The 15110-nt window shown below is 52.3% G+C and overlaps 1 protein-coding gene across 3 annotated transcripts in view; it reads left to right on the top strand.

The window, feature by feature from the left end:
- The window catches only part of LTBP2 (latent transforming growth factor beta binding protein 2), a 72705-nt gene that overhangs the window by 43887 nt on the left and 13708 nt on the right, over positions 1–15110 (top strand). For 2 of the 3 annotated variants that reach the window (XM_051621337.1, XM_051621335.1), the window contains exons 9-18: positions 2640–2714; positions 7608–7730; positions 8228–8392; positions 9766–9996; positions 10538–10560; positions 11769–11808; positions 12239–12334; positions 13348–13473; positions 13660–13788; positions 14195–14314. In XM_051621337.1, coding sequence (XP_051477297.1) covers positions 2640–2714; positions 7608–7730; positions 8228–8392; positions 9766–9996; positions 10538–10560; positions 11769–11808; positions 12239–12334; positions 13348–13473; positions 13660–13788; positions 14195–14314 — 1128 coding nt within the window. The remainder of the gene's footprint in view (positions 1–2639; positions 2715–7607; positions 7731–8227; positions 8393–9765; positions 9997–10537; positions 10561–11768; positions 11809–12238; positions 12335–13347; positions 13474–13659; positions 13789–14194; positions 14315–15110) is intronic. The other variant, XM_051621336.1, reaches the window with a different exon arrangement.

The raw sequence follows: 15110 nt of genomic DNA, 5'->3' as shown, positions 1-15110 counted from the left end.
CCTGCTACGCTGCAAACCCCCCTCTGCCTGATTTCTGACTGGGGATACCCAGTGCCTTCAGAGCTTGCAGAAAGTAGCATGGGCAGTGGGATGAAGCAGAGCTGGAGGGAGTGATGAGAAGAGCTGAGGAGGAGTCCTAGTGTGCAGGTGCCTGGTGAGCACATTGCTTTGGTGCAGCATCTGTGTGACTGAAGTGCCTAAGAGTTGAGGCTCTGAAATCACACTCTTGCAAGCCTGAAATCCCTCTGCCTGACAGATGCAGCTCAGCTGCTCTGTCCCCTGCTTTAGGCTCCAGGAGCACCCCTTCCTGGAGAGAGTCTAGACAGACAGAGAGACAGACACAGGAGGCTGGGACCCCTCTAGCTGTGGGTGCTGACAGATTTTCTGCCCTCTCTGATCATCAGATCAGCTTTTTTCCAGAAGTTGCCCTTTTCTGGGGTCCAGAAGATGTACTCCCACTCCTACCAGCTGAATGGAAGAGGGTGGATGCTGATCCCCTTTGCAGGAAACTCAGGTGTCACAGGCTGGTTTTCAAGTGGTTTTGGCCATCTCTGCTGTAGTTTGGCAGCATCAGAGCTCATGGAAGTAAATGGTCCTCTGCTCGAGCAACCAAGTACAAAGCTGAGAGTTATAGCTGACATCGTCCTGCAGCCACACACTGTCTTCCCTTGTGGCCAGGTCCTGGTAGAAGGAGAGCAGCCTCCATCCAGGACTTCAGAAACTGTCTTGGTTCCTCTTGGTATGGGGAAGCCTGCTCACATTACACTACAGTTATTCTTTCCAAGGAATGCAAGTTTCTATGCAAAATTAAGACATTTGTCCACAGGCTCATGAGTGATTTTTTTCAGTCACAAATCCCAGGTTTCTGCAGACTGGAGCTGTATGAGTGCTGAGGTGGCACAAGACCTGCATGCTCACCCCCCATTACTGGTATTTTCTGCCTTGCCCTCTCCCCAGCAGCATCTGGCAGAGGGATGCTACGGAATCTGTTTCTCCATAAAGGCTTTTCAGAGAGGGAGCAGGGCTCTGACACATGTCATTACTGTTTGATCTCCAGCATGCTTGGCTCCCTGTCGGAGGGCTCACATATAACGATGCTGCTTTCATTTGATTTTCTGTTATCACATCATGCTGAGGCTGACAGATGCTTCCAAGCACAGTTAAAGCCTGTTGGCAGCCCCGAGCCCACAGGCTGTGGTGTGGGAGGACCTGGAATCCCACCGGGGTGCTGGGCCTGGAGCCTGTGAGCCAGAGGTTGTTTTTCTCTTCCCAAAAGGTTGCAAATGTACCCAGTGATTGCCAGTATCACCAGCAACTCCCTCACCCCAAACCTCCAGATATTTGAAAGCCCCTCCTGCTTGTAATTCATGACTGAACTGTTGAAGTGGGTGAACAGATTTTTTGTCTTAGTCATTCATCCAGCCACTGAAGATCTCTCTGCACCTGGGAAAACCTGTAGCTTCATTTAATATACCTGGGGAAAACAGGCTTTCTGTTCTCCTTCCTGGCACAGGCTGGTCAACAGCTTATTCTCCTGTCTTTTATTTCCAGGTGCCTTTATCTTCAGAGGCTGCTCTCTAACTTTTTCCTTTAAAGAAGTGTCCTAGAATGGCTTTAAACTGCATTATAGGATCGAAGTGTCCAGGACAAATTGTTATGGACACACCTGTTCTCTGCCCTCCCCGCATAGTTTGTGTTCTTAAACTTTGCAGGCTCTTTCCGACCATCTCCTGCCACAAGGACAGCCTCGGTTTGTCCCTGCTTCTCAAAAGCTGCAACGTGTTGAGAATCTGCCAGATCCTCAATATAAGTCCGCTATTGCCATGGTGGACTTACCACAGAGGGTGTGAGCTGCTGGGCAGGTGGAATTCAAGTGGTGGGAATACAGCTGGACAGTCACTTAGCTGTTACACACACTTCTTGTTTCCAAGTGTACAGTCCAGAAAATGAAAAAGAAACCCCACCCTGGGAAAGACCCATCCTTAGACAAAGCACCCTTCTTCCTACCCCACCCTGTGCTTACTCACTTCGCAACCCATCACCTCCTGGATTCCTTTTCCCATGCTCCAAAATAAGGTGCCTAAATTCAACTTCCTTGGAATTTATGGGCCACATTTTACTTGCCTTTAAAAAATTTGAAAATATTTAATTGTGCTGGTTACAGGCCATTTTGAAACCCACAAAACTATTTTAAGGAGCAATTTGAAATTTTCTTTGATGAAAGTGATCGAGGCGGGAAATCACAGGGGGTAAAAGTGGAGGGGAATATAATAAACAGGCCCTGGGCTGTTATTTCAGCGTCTTGTCAAGGACCTCTTATTCCTTTCACCCTGATCCCCTTTGTAATGTGCCACCTGGCTACCCAGGCTGGCCTGGGAGGAGCTGAAGTGACACACTGATAGATATGAAGCACAGGCAGCACCTCTGGGTCACTATTTTGGCACCTGCCAAGCAGCAGAAGACACTGCTTGGGAAATGTGGCTGCTCCCAGCTTTCCCTCTGCCCTGGGAGTCTGCCCAGTGGCCCAATCCAAGGCAGACCTAGGGACCCTTTCCCCTCTACAAAAAGGGCAAAGAGAAGGTAGGCTGCTGGTGGCTGGCTCCACTGCTGGCATCTCACACTGTTTGCTTTCTTCCCAGCACACCCTGTGAATGAGAATGGGCAGGTGGAATGTCCCCAAGGATACAAGAGGCTGAACCGGAGCCACTGCCAAGGTAAGGATGGTGCTTTCATCTCTCTCTCTCTCCTTCCCACATCCACTGTCAGAGCTTTAATTATCTGCACAAGTGAAATACAGGTATCTAACTCCCTGATACAGATTACAAAGAACATGACTTACAAAAATTCCTGTTCTTTCATCAAGCATGGAAAAAAGCAGGTAACGCTGGACTACACGGCTCAGCTGATAAGCATATTCAGCCCACAGTTGAGCCAGCACAAGAAAACTCACCTGCTAAGTCCTACTGACACAGTAAGGACCTACATTGTGCTCTGCTCTGTGTGAGTCTAAAAACACCTCTTCAAAATGTTGCCTGAAAACATTTGGGAAGGTTGTTGGCTTTCTCAGTCGTTTATTTTCAAATGGGAGAGTGCCGTAAAAGCGAGTCCTTCTGTTGCAAGCCTATTCTTGCCCAAGCTGCCAGGCTGCCTGCCTGCCCCATGATGCTGGGGTCTGTCCATTTCACACTCCTGTGGCCCCTTAGGTCTGTATGAGGAAGGTACCGCTGCTCTGCTTTCTCACCCATTCATGTTTATTTGGCACCTCTTGGCCCACAGGGCTTGTGTTTTTCCATGCTGTGACTGAAGTGGAATTTTATACTTCCCTTCTCGTGATTCATGATAAGCTGAGGGGTGTCATCTTGAAAGATGCAGCAGGGAGCCTGTGTCCTGGCCATGCAAACCCAGGGCTGGCAATCCTATGACTCATCTCTTTTAGCTGGGACTTTCCACCATGCTTACTTAATTAATGATTCAACCTCCCCACATTGTCCTGGGGGAGAACTTTCAACAAGGCAACAGCTCTATTCTCTGTGGTGCTCAGATCTCATCCCTTATGCAGCCACAGACAGTGCTGTGGTTATGAGGAGCTACCCAGAGACATTGGAATCAGAGGAGCAGAGCAGCTGAAGAACTCATGTCAGTGAGCAGAAGCCTGCAGTGCCTGCTTTGGGTTTATGTCCTGTCTGGAGCAGGGAGAGACTCAGCACAGAGGGAGACAGCAGTCTGGAGTTGGATAGAAGATGGTTTTGCACATAAACCATGAACCAGAGGTTTTTGCCTCTGCGTGTTCCTTCGTAACCTGGGCTGAAGCAGTGCTATTCTGCAGACAGTCTGCTGCCTTGAGGTACTCTTCTCATCTTTGCTGTTGCAGTGGGGCATGTGTCAGGAAGCCCAGCACCTCTCTTAAGGTCCAGAGTGTGCAATTTGGCTGATAGATTGGGAGAGACTATATGAGGTCTTCTGTTGCCAGCCCAGGTAGGAAGGAAGCCAAGGATCTGGACAGCAGCTGATGGTTCCTGAGGTCATTGGCTGTAGTGGAGCTGAGCTGGGAAGAAGCTGAGCTCTGGTTTTGCAGGCTGTCATCAAAACACAGATGAGTGACTGGAGGAGGGCCTGGGCAAGAGTCTGCTTTCCTCTGTTCTGGATGGACAGAAAAAGTTGCCTCTGGCGCCTTCCAGCAGAGGGAAAAAGGGCTTGTGTCTGCAAGATCTTTCCTTTCCTTTCCTTTCCTTTCCTTTCCTTTCCTTTCCTTTCCTTTCCTTTCCTTTCCTTTCCTTTCCTTTCCTTTCCTTTCCTTTCCTTTCCTTTCCTTTCCTTTCCTTTCCTTTCCTTTCCTTTCCTTTCCTTTCCTTTCCTTTCCTTTCCTTTCCTTTCCTTTCCTTTCCTTTCCTTTCCTTTCCTTTCCTTTCCTTTCCTTTCCTTTCCTTTCCTTTCCTTTCCTTTCCTTTCCTTTCCTTTCCTTTCCTTTCCTTTCCTTTCCTTTCCTTTCCTTTCCTTTCCTTTCCTTTCCTTTCCTTTCCTTTCCTTTCCTTTCCTTTCCTTTCCTTTCCTTTCCTTTCCTTTCCTTTCCTTTCCTTTCCTTTCCTTTCCTTTCCTTTCCTTTCCTTTCCTTTCCTTTCCTTTCCTTTCCTTTCCTTTCCTTTCCTTTCCTTTCCTTTCCTTTCCTTTCCTTTCCTTTCCTTTCCTTTCCTTTCCTTTCCTTTCCTTTCCTTTCCTTTCCTTTCCTTTCCTTTCCTTTCCTTTCCTTTCCTTTCCTTTCCTTTCCTTTCCTTTCCTTTCCTTTCCTTTCCTTTCCTTTCCTTTCCTTTCCTTTCCTTTCCTTTCCTTTCCTTTCCTTTCCTTTCCTTTCCTTTCCTTTCCTTTCCTTTCCTTTCCTTTCCTTTCCTTTCCTTTCCTTTCCTTTCCTTTCCTTTCCTTTCCTTTCCTTTCCTTTCCTTTCCTTTCCTTTCCTTTCCTTTCCTTTCCTTTCCTTTCCTTTCCTTTCCTTTCCTTTCCTTTCCTTTCCTTTCCTTTCCTTTCCTTTCCTTTCCTTTCCTTTCCTTTCCTTTCCTTTCCTTTCCTTTCCTTTCCTTTCCTTTCCTTTCCTTTCCTTTCCTTTCCTTTCCTTTCCTTTCCTTTCCTTTCCTTTCCTTTCCTTTCCTTTCCTTTCCTTTCCTTTCCTTTCCTTTCCTTTCCTTTCCGCATCCCATTGACCAGGAACAAGGCTGTGGTGTCTCAGAGTTGAGAGCTCCTGTCAGACCCAATCAAGAAACCTCCCAGTGCTGCTGGGACCAGCAAGAAGGATGGCACTGGAAGGGATAATGTGGTTGCTAGACTTGAGACAAAGATTGTCTTGAAGGTTGCAGGCTGGGGTGCCTGAAGACAGAGGCAGGGAGGCATGCATGCACAGGGCTCACTACACAGGATACAGGAAAGCACCTTGCTGTCCTTACATTCTTGGAGTCTGTTGCTGACTCAGGTCCTTTCTGCTCACCTCTCAGCAGTGTAAACCAGCCTGCACCTTTCCACCAGGGGCTGCCTGACCCAGCATGGCTGTTTCTGAGGAGCACTGGCAGGCTTGTGCAGGGCAGGAGGAAGCAGCTGAGACAGCTTACAAAATCTGGGTTTATGATCCCTGAGGCCTCTTCTTGTGGGCCAGCCCTGGCATGCTGCAGGGGGTAAGAGTGCGTGGCCCCAAGCATGCCTGCCTGCTTCTGTTCCCTGCAGGGATTTCCACTGTGGGTGGGTCATCTGCTGCCAGTGGAATAGAGGGGGCTGGACTGAGGCCAGGATGTGGCCCTGGTTTATATTAAGCTCATAAAGCCCAACCCTTGGTGCTTGTTTGTTTTGTGCTCTCATTACTCTAACCTCTTAAATCCCTTTGCTTATGCTGAGGCCAAACACTTCATCCAGTTGGTGTGTTGGAATGACACAGCACCCTGACCTTGCTGGGGAGAGACAGGGCTGAGCCCTGAGGCTTTTCTGGAGAGCTCTAGCCTCTTCTCAGAGTGGGGTTCCCTGCACATTAACTCTGTCCTGTGCTTGGTACAGAGCAGGAAGTCATCACATTACTCGGCCAAACCCTACTCCTCCCTGTCCTGCTGCACATCCCTGTAGCATTAGTACTTCCCATTGACTGAACACTATGGCCTGGTCTTGACAGCCCTTGTGTGTCTCAAGCATGTATGGGACAGCCAGTGGGGTGAACAGAGGAGTTTAAGAGATCAAGGCTGAGGAGGATCTCTCAGAAGAGCAAGTCAACTCCAGCTGTCATAGCTGGCTGTATGATACCCCAGCTTCCACCAAGCAGTGAGGCTTCAGCTCCAAGGATTAAGGTACTGCTGCAAAAGTCATTCCTGAGCCTAGCTGCTCTCAGTCAGGTACTCCCAGTGTCTCTATTCTTCCAGGTGTCCCAGCAGGCTGCCTCTGCACTGCTTCCACCTTGATACAGTTTCTAGAGCAACACTGGATGCTATCAGGGCACTGGAGGTCTCACCAGGGCCTTTTACACTGGCATTAGGACTGCTCCACGTCTTTGGAAAGTGTTTGGCTTGATGCTGCCTAGCATCACATTGACATTTCTTGCTCTTGGTAGCTTGCAGCTGTTCTGTGAGCAGCAAATGCACCGCAGTCCCTCTCGCTGCCTGTTCCCACCTCTTAGCTTGTAGCATATATTCCTGTGATTTGTCCTGAGTTGGTACTGAGGTTTATCCCACTCATGGTTTTCCATGCTCCCATCCAGCTCTTCCTGGACTGCTTGTGCCTCCTGACAGCACATTTCATCAGCACACTTACTTTTCTGGTGCCAAGCTCTTTAGTGAAAGCTACATCAAACCATGAGGAGGGCTTCCTCCTCACTCTCTGCCATGAAAGCTGCCCTCAGCTCCCTCTTACACACCCTTTGCCAATCCCTGTCTTTTCTGGCTTAGCTCATATATCCCTGTGTGATGCTGTAGGAAGGGCAGGTGCTTCAGGTTAAATTAATGAGATCGATGGTGTTTCGCTGGATAAGCTCCATTCTCAGACACTGCATCTGATGTTGTGTGCTGAGTCAGGGGCAGAGGCAAAGCTCAAGGCAGAACTTGAGCCTGGCATCTTCCTGCTTGCTCAACCAGTTCTTAGACGAAGCTACAGTGGCAACCTGAAGCCTGGCCCACTGTCCCTCCACCTGGCACCAGGCTCCATGTGTGGGGATCAGTCACTGCCTTCCCTTCAGGCTGGCACTGAGTATCTCAGCAAGGATCCTCTGTGGATGACAAGACCATATGGGCAGGATCAGGGGTCAGGTGAGGGGACAGGGCTTGCAAGTCCAGACTTGCAAACAATGACCATGATGTCCATAAGGGTGACCCTGCTGGGGTGGCTCATCAGAGGGGCCATATGTTTTCCAGGAGGAACACGGAGCAGAGCAGTCATTCACGAGCCATCCTGCAGCTGCAGTGAGTGAGCTCTGTGCAGCAGATGTAGGACTGTCACTGCTGAGTTCCCCACCACATTGCTTGGTGCAGGGTCTGCCTCAGACAGCAGCCTGGCTGAGACCTACTCTGTCTGCAGAACCTGAATGGGAGGCACTGGGTAGGGGGTTCAGTTCACCCTCAGCTTCCCCACTGTCTCTCTCCTCCCCACAGATATCAACGAGTGCTTGATGCAGGGCGTGTGCAAAGATGCCGAGTGTGTGAACACCCGTGGCAGCTTCCGCTGCACCTGCAAGCCTGGCACCATGCTGGACCCATCCCGTAGCCATTGCATCTGTAAGTGCTCCAGGGAACCCCTCAGTTTGGGAAAGGGGCCTGAGCAGGACTCCACAGCTGAGTGGAGACTGCAGCATATGTCATGCCTCTTGCAAGTGCAGCTGATTGCTTGCTATGTTGCCCTGCACTTGCAGGATGGGACTCCATGCCTCATATCCCCTTCATCCATCATTCTTCTCTATAGGCATCTCATGGCCCTTGCTGCTGTTCGCTGCAGGGCCCAGAGGGGACATTCCTGCCGTGCAGCAGCAGAGGATGCAGCCTCCTGGGTTGAGAGAGCTCCCACAAGAGCTGGATTTGCTCGGGGCTGGCACTGCTGGGGGCATGACCTGATGGCTGAAAGCTGGGAGGGATTCTGGGTTGGGACAATCCTTGGGACAGACTAGGAGGCTCAGGCAAAGAAAAAGTCCAAAGTGGGAGAGGCTGAGTGTCCTCATTTATCTCTCTGGTGAGCGTGGAGCTTGCCCCCCAGCACTGACCTGGCCATTGTGTTTCAGCGGACAAAGCGGTGTCGATGGAGCAGGGGCTGTGTTACCGCTCGGCAGCCGGAGGCGTGTGCTCCTTCCCCCTCTCCCACCACATCACCCAGCAGATCTGCTGCTGCAGTCGCGTTGGCAAGGGTTGGGGGAAGAACTGTGAGGCATGCCCTGTGCCTGGCTCAGGTGAGACGTGCCTGCTTTGGCTTTGCCTGCTCTGGTTAGACTGGGGCTTGGGTGTGCCTGAGCTTGCTGCCATGCAGGTGACTGCAGGATGCAGAGCTGAGTGATGCAAATGCTGGCCTGTGAGGTGAGTACAGAACCCCGGGGAGCAGACCTGGATAGTGCTGGGAAGCCAGAGAAATCCATGATGGGAAACCACTCTGTACCACAGGCAGAGCACATCCATGTTTGTGCCTGGCTTTGCTTGACCTTTTATCTCTCATACATCTTCTGCTGGGATGAAAGCCAAGTGAGGAAGTTTTGCATATCTCAGCGTGGGATAAGGTAGAGGTTAAAGCACCAAAATCCTCTGGACCGGGAAAAATTTTCAAGTGGTTTGTGCAGAGCATCTTGACCGATGTGCAAAGCGCTTAGTGCCGAGGTACCAGACTTTTTTCTGCTCCCTTTCTCAGCCTGGACTTTTCTGTGGCATGATCCCTTCCTAGCAGTACAAGCCCAGGGGAGAAGTTTAGTTTTCAGTGTCTGGGAGTACTAGCTGGTGCCTGTTAGAAACCCACCCTGCAGATTCCTTCTGCTCAAATCATCCACCCGCTGCAGCCCAGATGTGTTTCTATAAGGATTTAACCCTTAGAAATCTCAAAAAAATGAGCAGGTCAAGGGAGGTGATTCTCCCCCTTTACTCAGTTCTCATGAGACCCTGTCTGGAGTACCATGTCAAATTTTGGAGCTCCCAACACAAGAAGGACATGGAGTTTTTGAAGCGAGTCCAGAGGAGGGCCACGAAGATGATCAGAGGGCTGGCGCACCTATCCTGTGAAGAAAGGCTGAGAGTTGAGGTTGTTCAGCCTGGAGAAGAGAAGACTCTGGGGAGACCTCATGGTGATCTTCCAGTACCTGAAGGAGGGCCTACAGGAAAGCTGGGGAGAGACTTTTTACAAGGGCATGGAGTGAGAGGAGAAAGGGTAATGGATTAAAACTGGAGAAGGGGAAAACTAGGGTAGACATTAGGAAGAAATTATTTAGTGTGAGTGTGGTGAAACACTGAAACAGGTTGCCCAGGGAAGTTGTGGAAGCCCCATCCCTGGAAGTGTTCAAGGGCAGGTTAGCTGGGGTTCTGAGCAACCTGATCTAGTGGGAGGTGTCCCTTCCCTTGCAGGGGGGTGAAACTAGATGTTCTTTAAGGTCCCTTCCAACTTAAGCCATTCTGTGATTCAATGAAACTGATATCTGCATTCACATACATGCTTGTCCATCTTCACTCATTTTTTCACTTGTCCCACCACCATGTCTGGGTGCAGTAAGCCAGGTGATTCCTGCACCAGCCTCTTTCCTCCAACCTCTGCCCTCTAAAACTTTCATTTTGTTTTCCCTTGCAGAAGCCTTCAAGGAGATTTGCCCAGCAGGACATGGCTACACCTACTCCAGTTCTGATATTCGTCTGTCGATGAGGAAGGCAGAGGCTGAAGAGTTGCCCTTCAGCTTGGAAGAGCAAGGGGAGAGCAGCAACTGGACACTGGACTGGGCAGCAAGGAGACACCGACTGCAGAACAGCCTGCGTGGGAGCATCCTGGAGGCATTCCCCCACCCTGGCACCTCAGTAGCAGAGGGTAGTGTGGGGTCTACTGCTTAAAGCTGTTCCATCTGGGCTCCTAGCAAGAGTGGGCAAATTCCCAGGTCCTGTTATGCCCCCATGGATTGACTTACAGCTGATAAGGGCTTTCTATGTCTGTATGAATGTGCAAGGTGTTCTTCACCCCTACTAGTGTTACTGCATCATGAAACACCACATCTTCAAGTTTTGGAGAGGAGGTTGAGTATTTCAGGTTTCTGCAACTGCATCTTTGCAGCTGGCCAGGCTGCCTGCACCAGGACCTCAGGTCTGCAAGGCAGCCCTGGCACTGCAGTCCTTGGGCTTTTGTCCAGCCCAACTGGAGGGAAGTGTGAGAGACTGGAGCGAAAGCTCCTGGGGTCTGCACCGTGCCAGGAAAGGAGTCAAGATGTGTTGACTTTGAGAACAAGCTCTTTCAGGGGAGTGTGAGGAACTGAGTGGCAGTATCTTACAGGTGGGGTCAAGTTAGGACAGCCAGGATTTGAGGAGGATGCTTGCTTGCCTTGTCTCTACTCACCATGTACTGTTTCACCTTACAGGTGAAGTTTCTCATGCTGTGCAGGTGAGTAAGGTTTATCTTGCTGCATCTGGGTGCATCCATGGTAGCTTGATGGGGAGGAAGGGGGATGTCTACAAATAAATGACAGGGAGGTGTGAAATGCAGTCAGAGAGAGCACTAAGAAGAGCAAGGAGCTGCTGCTAGAGGGAACAGCGTGTGAACTACAAACACTACCATCCTGGCTGAGTTGTTGTGTCTGAAGGCTCTGTGCCAGGTGCCTGCTCGGCCCTTGCTAAGAGGCCATTAGCTCAAACCAACAGGACCTGTGAGCTCTGCTGCTCTAGTTCATGGTCAATGCTGACTCCAGCTGGCATTCGCTGGGTCTGGGGTAGGAATGCAGGCTACTGTCAGCCTGACCTGGCTGCAGGGCTGGGCAAACAGCAGGGGACTCTTTATTATGAGTCTCACTTGAAAAATGTGTGTCTCTTGATCCTTGCTGTCAGCAGAAGTTGGGCCATATCTCTCTTATTCATCTCTGTGTCGCCCTTACTATAGCAGCCCAGCCTTCAGAATGTATTTGCAACTCCTCTGAGAGAGGGGACAGCACTGCCATTGTCCCTGCTTCATAGACATGAAGTGACTTGCCCAAGAACATGTGATAATTCTCAGGACAGAAATTTAAACCAAAGCTTCTAAATTTGAAGCAGAGCTAGGCTAGTACTTGGGTTGCTCAGGTGCATGTTTTCTTCATCCATTGTGGAAAGTTCCTTGGAGCAGAGACCCAGGTTGTACTCCAATTTCTCCTTGGCAGCCAGGGGTTTTGCCAGGAGGGGATGGCAAGAAAGAGCACTGAGCACCAAACACCCTTCTGGTAGGTAGCACTCTGAGGCAGGTCGAAAAAGTGACTGTCCTCAGCCCTCTGGAGCTGACAGTGACAGCAGCAGTAGTTAGTGTGCCCGACTGCTCTGCCTGGCCCCCTTACAGAGACACCTGCCCCATGGCAGTGCCCTGGGTCTCACCTGCAGGGTATGCTGGCACAGCTCCTCTGCAGGTAGCCCCCTGGGCATGGCCAGGAGCTGTGTTTTGCTTAGGATAGTGCACTTAGGACAGAGTGGCCCTGCCAGGTGCACCCAGCTGTGGCAGCTTGTCCTCCCAGCACACTGTCTCGGGGAGCAAGAGGAGCCAGAAGATGTGTGGGAAAATGTCTCAGGGATGCTGCATCTCAGCTACATGCACATGGATAGAGGCAGCCCTATGTTTCTGTCCTTCAGGGTGCTGCTGATGCCACTGCAGAGCCTGCCACGCGCAGAGGTGAGCACCCGGCTGGCAGGAGGTCAGGCTGGCTGTGGGAAGAGGATGGGGCAGCAGGGAGGGAGGAGAGGGGGGAGGCTGGGACCTGTCTCCACCCCAGAACAGCCCCTGGTGCTGACAGGATGGGCTCCCAGCTGGGCTAGCTGCAGGGTGGCATGGGGTAACCCCTGTCACACTGGGGTGGCTGATGTGGGGCTCTAGGGATGCAGGGAGGTGGTGACTCTGCAGCAAGATGGAGGAGGCTGTGTTAAATAACAAGATGATGAGGTAAATAACAAGATGATGAGGTTGCTGCAGTCACCCTGCAGCCCCTTCCCCCTTGTGTTCTCTTGCGGCTGTGAGTGCAGGGACACCTAGCATGGGTTAACCGTGGGTCTGTACCTCTGCCTGGGATTGGGGGCTGGACCTCACCTCTCTTCTTCTTCCTCAGCAGAGGAAGAGGAGTCCTGGCGTGGTCGTCCCCACCCTGGCCCCACCACCACCTGGGATGCTCCTGTTCCAACACAGACGCCAGCGCAGGGCTCAGGTGCATGTCCACCCCTGCTCTTGGGGATTTCCTTCCTCTCTCTGCCTGGCACTATGTGGAAATTATGCCCTGAGCTCCACCCAGAGGCTGTCTCCCTTCCCCAGCCTGCTTTCTTCCCATATGCCCCGCTTGACTTCCCAAAAAAAGGGTCCCTGCCCTGTCTCCCTGGGGTGTTGTGCTAGCCTGGCCCTTGCTGCTGCCAGCTCGGGGAAGCCAGCTGGTCATGGGGAGGAACAAGAGCCATTCCATATGGGGAACAAAGTATGTTGCTCTCTGGATCCTTCCCCACCTGCAACTTTCTTGCACGGTGCAGCAGTGGCTGCCAGGCTAGATGGATCATGCGCCTGCTCTGGTGGCTTTGGCCCCATTCCGGTGGCTTTGGCCCTGTTCCCTCCACAGCGTGAGCTGAGTCATCGGGAAGTGGGAGTGCAAGGGAGGCATGTGGCTCCCAGGGCAGCTTGTTTACTTCGCCGGAAACAAGGGCGCTGTTGTTCCAGAGTTGCTCAAGTGTCTGGGAGCGCAGCCCCTGCCCTCCGCCGGGGGCTGGAGCACCTTGGGGAGCAGGCCTGGCGGAGGCACCTTGCTGAGGAATGTGTCTTCCTCAATAGCCTTTTGTTTGGGGTTGGACTGCTCCCCCCACCCCTGGCCCGCAATGCCTCGCTGCTGCCTGTGCCCCACTTAGCAGGGCAGTGAGGGGGGAACCCTGCTGTCCCCTCAAAAGGAGTCACCCTTCCAGGTGCCATGCACTGTCAACAGCCCTCTGAGGTGTGGAGCTGGTCAGCTACCTTGTCCTACCTTGGGTGTCCCAGCTAGGCTCAGGCTGGAGGAGGTGGCAGGGTCTGCTGTGACCTCCCTGCAGCCCTATGGGCACTGGCTGCCTGCAGACACAGAGGAGCAAGCTGAGCCTGCTCCGTCTCTCTCCAAGAAGGGAAAAAGCAGCATCCCTAGTGTGGTGCTGGGGACATAAGGCAAACCCCGGACTGCTGCCCTAACTCCATGCTTTCTCCTCCCAGAGGCTAGTGGCTGTGCCTTTTCACCCCTCTCCTGTGGAGCTGGTGCTTGCGTGCTCACCCCGGAGGGATACAGCTGCTTGTGCCACCCAGGCTACATGTTGGACCCCAGCCACCTCCTCTGCATCGGTAGGTTGGCGCCTCCTCTGCCTATCGATGGACAGTTCAGTCCTCCAGGCTCCCAGGAAAGGTCTTCTGGAAGCTCTGCTGAGCCCCTGCCCACCTGCTGCACCACAGGGCTGGCGGGAGGCGGGTGGGGTGCTGGCCTGCAGCTGCTGTGGTGACTGCCTGTCTTCCTTCCCTGCCTGGGCACAGATGAAGACGAGTGCCTGAAAGATCCTTGTGCTGGAAAAGGTCGCTGCATCAACAGCGTGGGCTCCTATTTCTGCCTTTGCTACTCTGGGTACACCCTGTCTGTCTCGGGGGGCAAGCAGAGCTGTCAGGGTAAGCATTGTCCACCTGGAAGAAGTGTTGCCACCTCCCCAGCAGCTCCCCCGTCTCCCACCCCCATGCTGTCATGCATGCACACATGCATTCATGCACACACACACCTGCACACATATGCACATCTGCACATCCTCCCTTCCTGCATGCCTGCTCATGGACAGCCTGATCCATGGGGATCACCCTCTCTTGCTCTCTCAGGAGCAAGCCCTTGCCCACAGAGATTTGGGCAGGAGCTTGATCACTGCTTCATGGCATGGGCAGTGCAAGGACAGATAGGGGATGGAGGAGAGCCCTGATATGGGACCCCTGGGCAGAGCCTGCCCAGGAGGCAGCTCCTGTCCTGCACCCAGCCTTTCCCATACTGGAGGGGGAAGACTCCAGGACTGTCTCTCTGTGTTACCAGATCGAGATGAATGTGAGCAGCCCTCAACCTGCCAGGGACAGCGATGCGTCAACACTCCTGGCTCCTACCGCTGCGAATGCAAGGAAGGTTTTGCCATGGGCCCCAGAGGACAGTGCGAAGGTGAAGCTTGCTGCTCCCCTCCAACCCACCCTGTGCAGGGCTGAACACCTCCTTTACTCATCACTCCATGTCTCCTTCTCGAAGGAAGGACCCCCCCATGTTTGTCTGCTCTGGACCCCCCCTGAGGGCTGCCTGTCCTATTCCCTCTACCTGCAGGAGGAACAGGCTTTCCTGGGCTGGGAGAGGGAAGTTCTGAGATCCTCTCCCACCTCCCCAGGAGGATCCTCCATGACCAGCCTATGCTGATTTCTTATTCAGGGAGGAGCTGCCCATGCATTTTCATGCCAGCTTGACTCTGTCACCAGACCTTCAAGCTGGCAAGCGGACTGCACGGAGTGCACGCTGCAGAGACCCAGGCCACCTGTCCCACAGCATCCCACTCACATGGCACAACCTGGGTCCTTCAGAGCATTCGACCTTGTGAACATACGGTGTGCCTGATCAAAGATCCACCTTTCTCAGTGGCTTGCCTCCAACAGCAAGTTGGAAACTATTTTAGGAGGCAGTATGGGAAACAGGGCATGCACAGAATGCTGCTCCCTCCACACGGCCTCCAGAAAGCACTTGCCTTAAGGGCTTCCTGATCTGGAGGCTGCATCCTAATCATAGTTATGAAAGTCCCTGATGAAACAGCCCTGCACAGATGTTCTCTGATCCCTTTCTCTGCCCATGCACATTCCTGGCCTTGGCAATATCCTGCAGCAGCAGGTTTCACTACTGGATTATGTCAACCCTCAGGCGTGGGTGCAGGATCCTTGAGTGATAAGTGTGACTATAAGAAGTGTTGCCTATGCCC

This window comes from Apus apus, chromosome 5 (assembly GCF_020740795.1).
Source record: "Apus apus isolate bApuApu2 chromosome 5, bApuApu2.pri.cur, whole genome shotgun sequence".
Taxonomy (NCBI): Eukaryota; Metazoa; Chordata; class Aves; order Apodiformes; family Apodidae; genus Apus; species Apus apus.
This window is presented reverse-complemented; position numbering and strand designations above follow the sequence as displayed.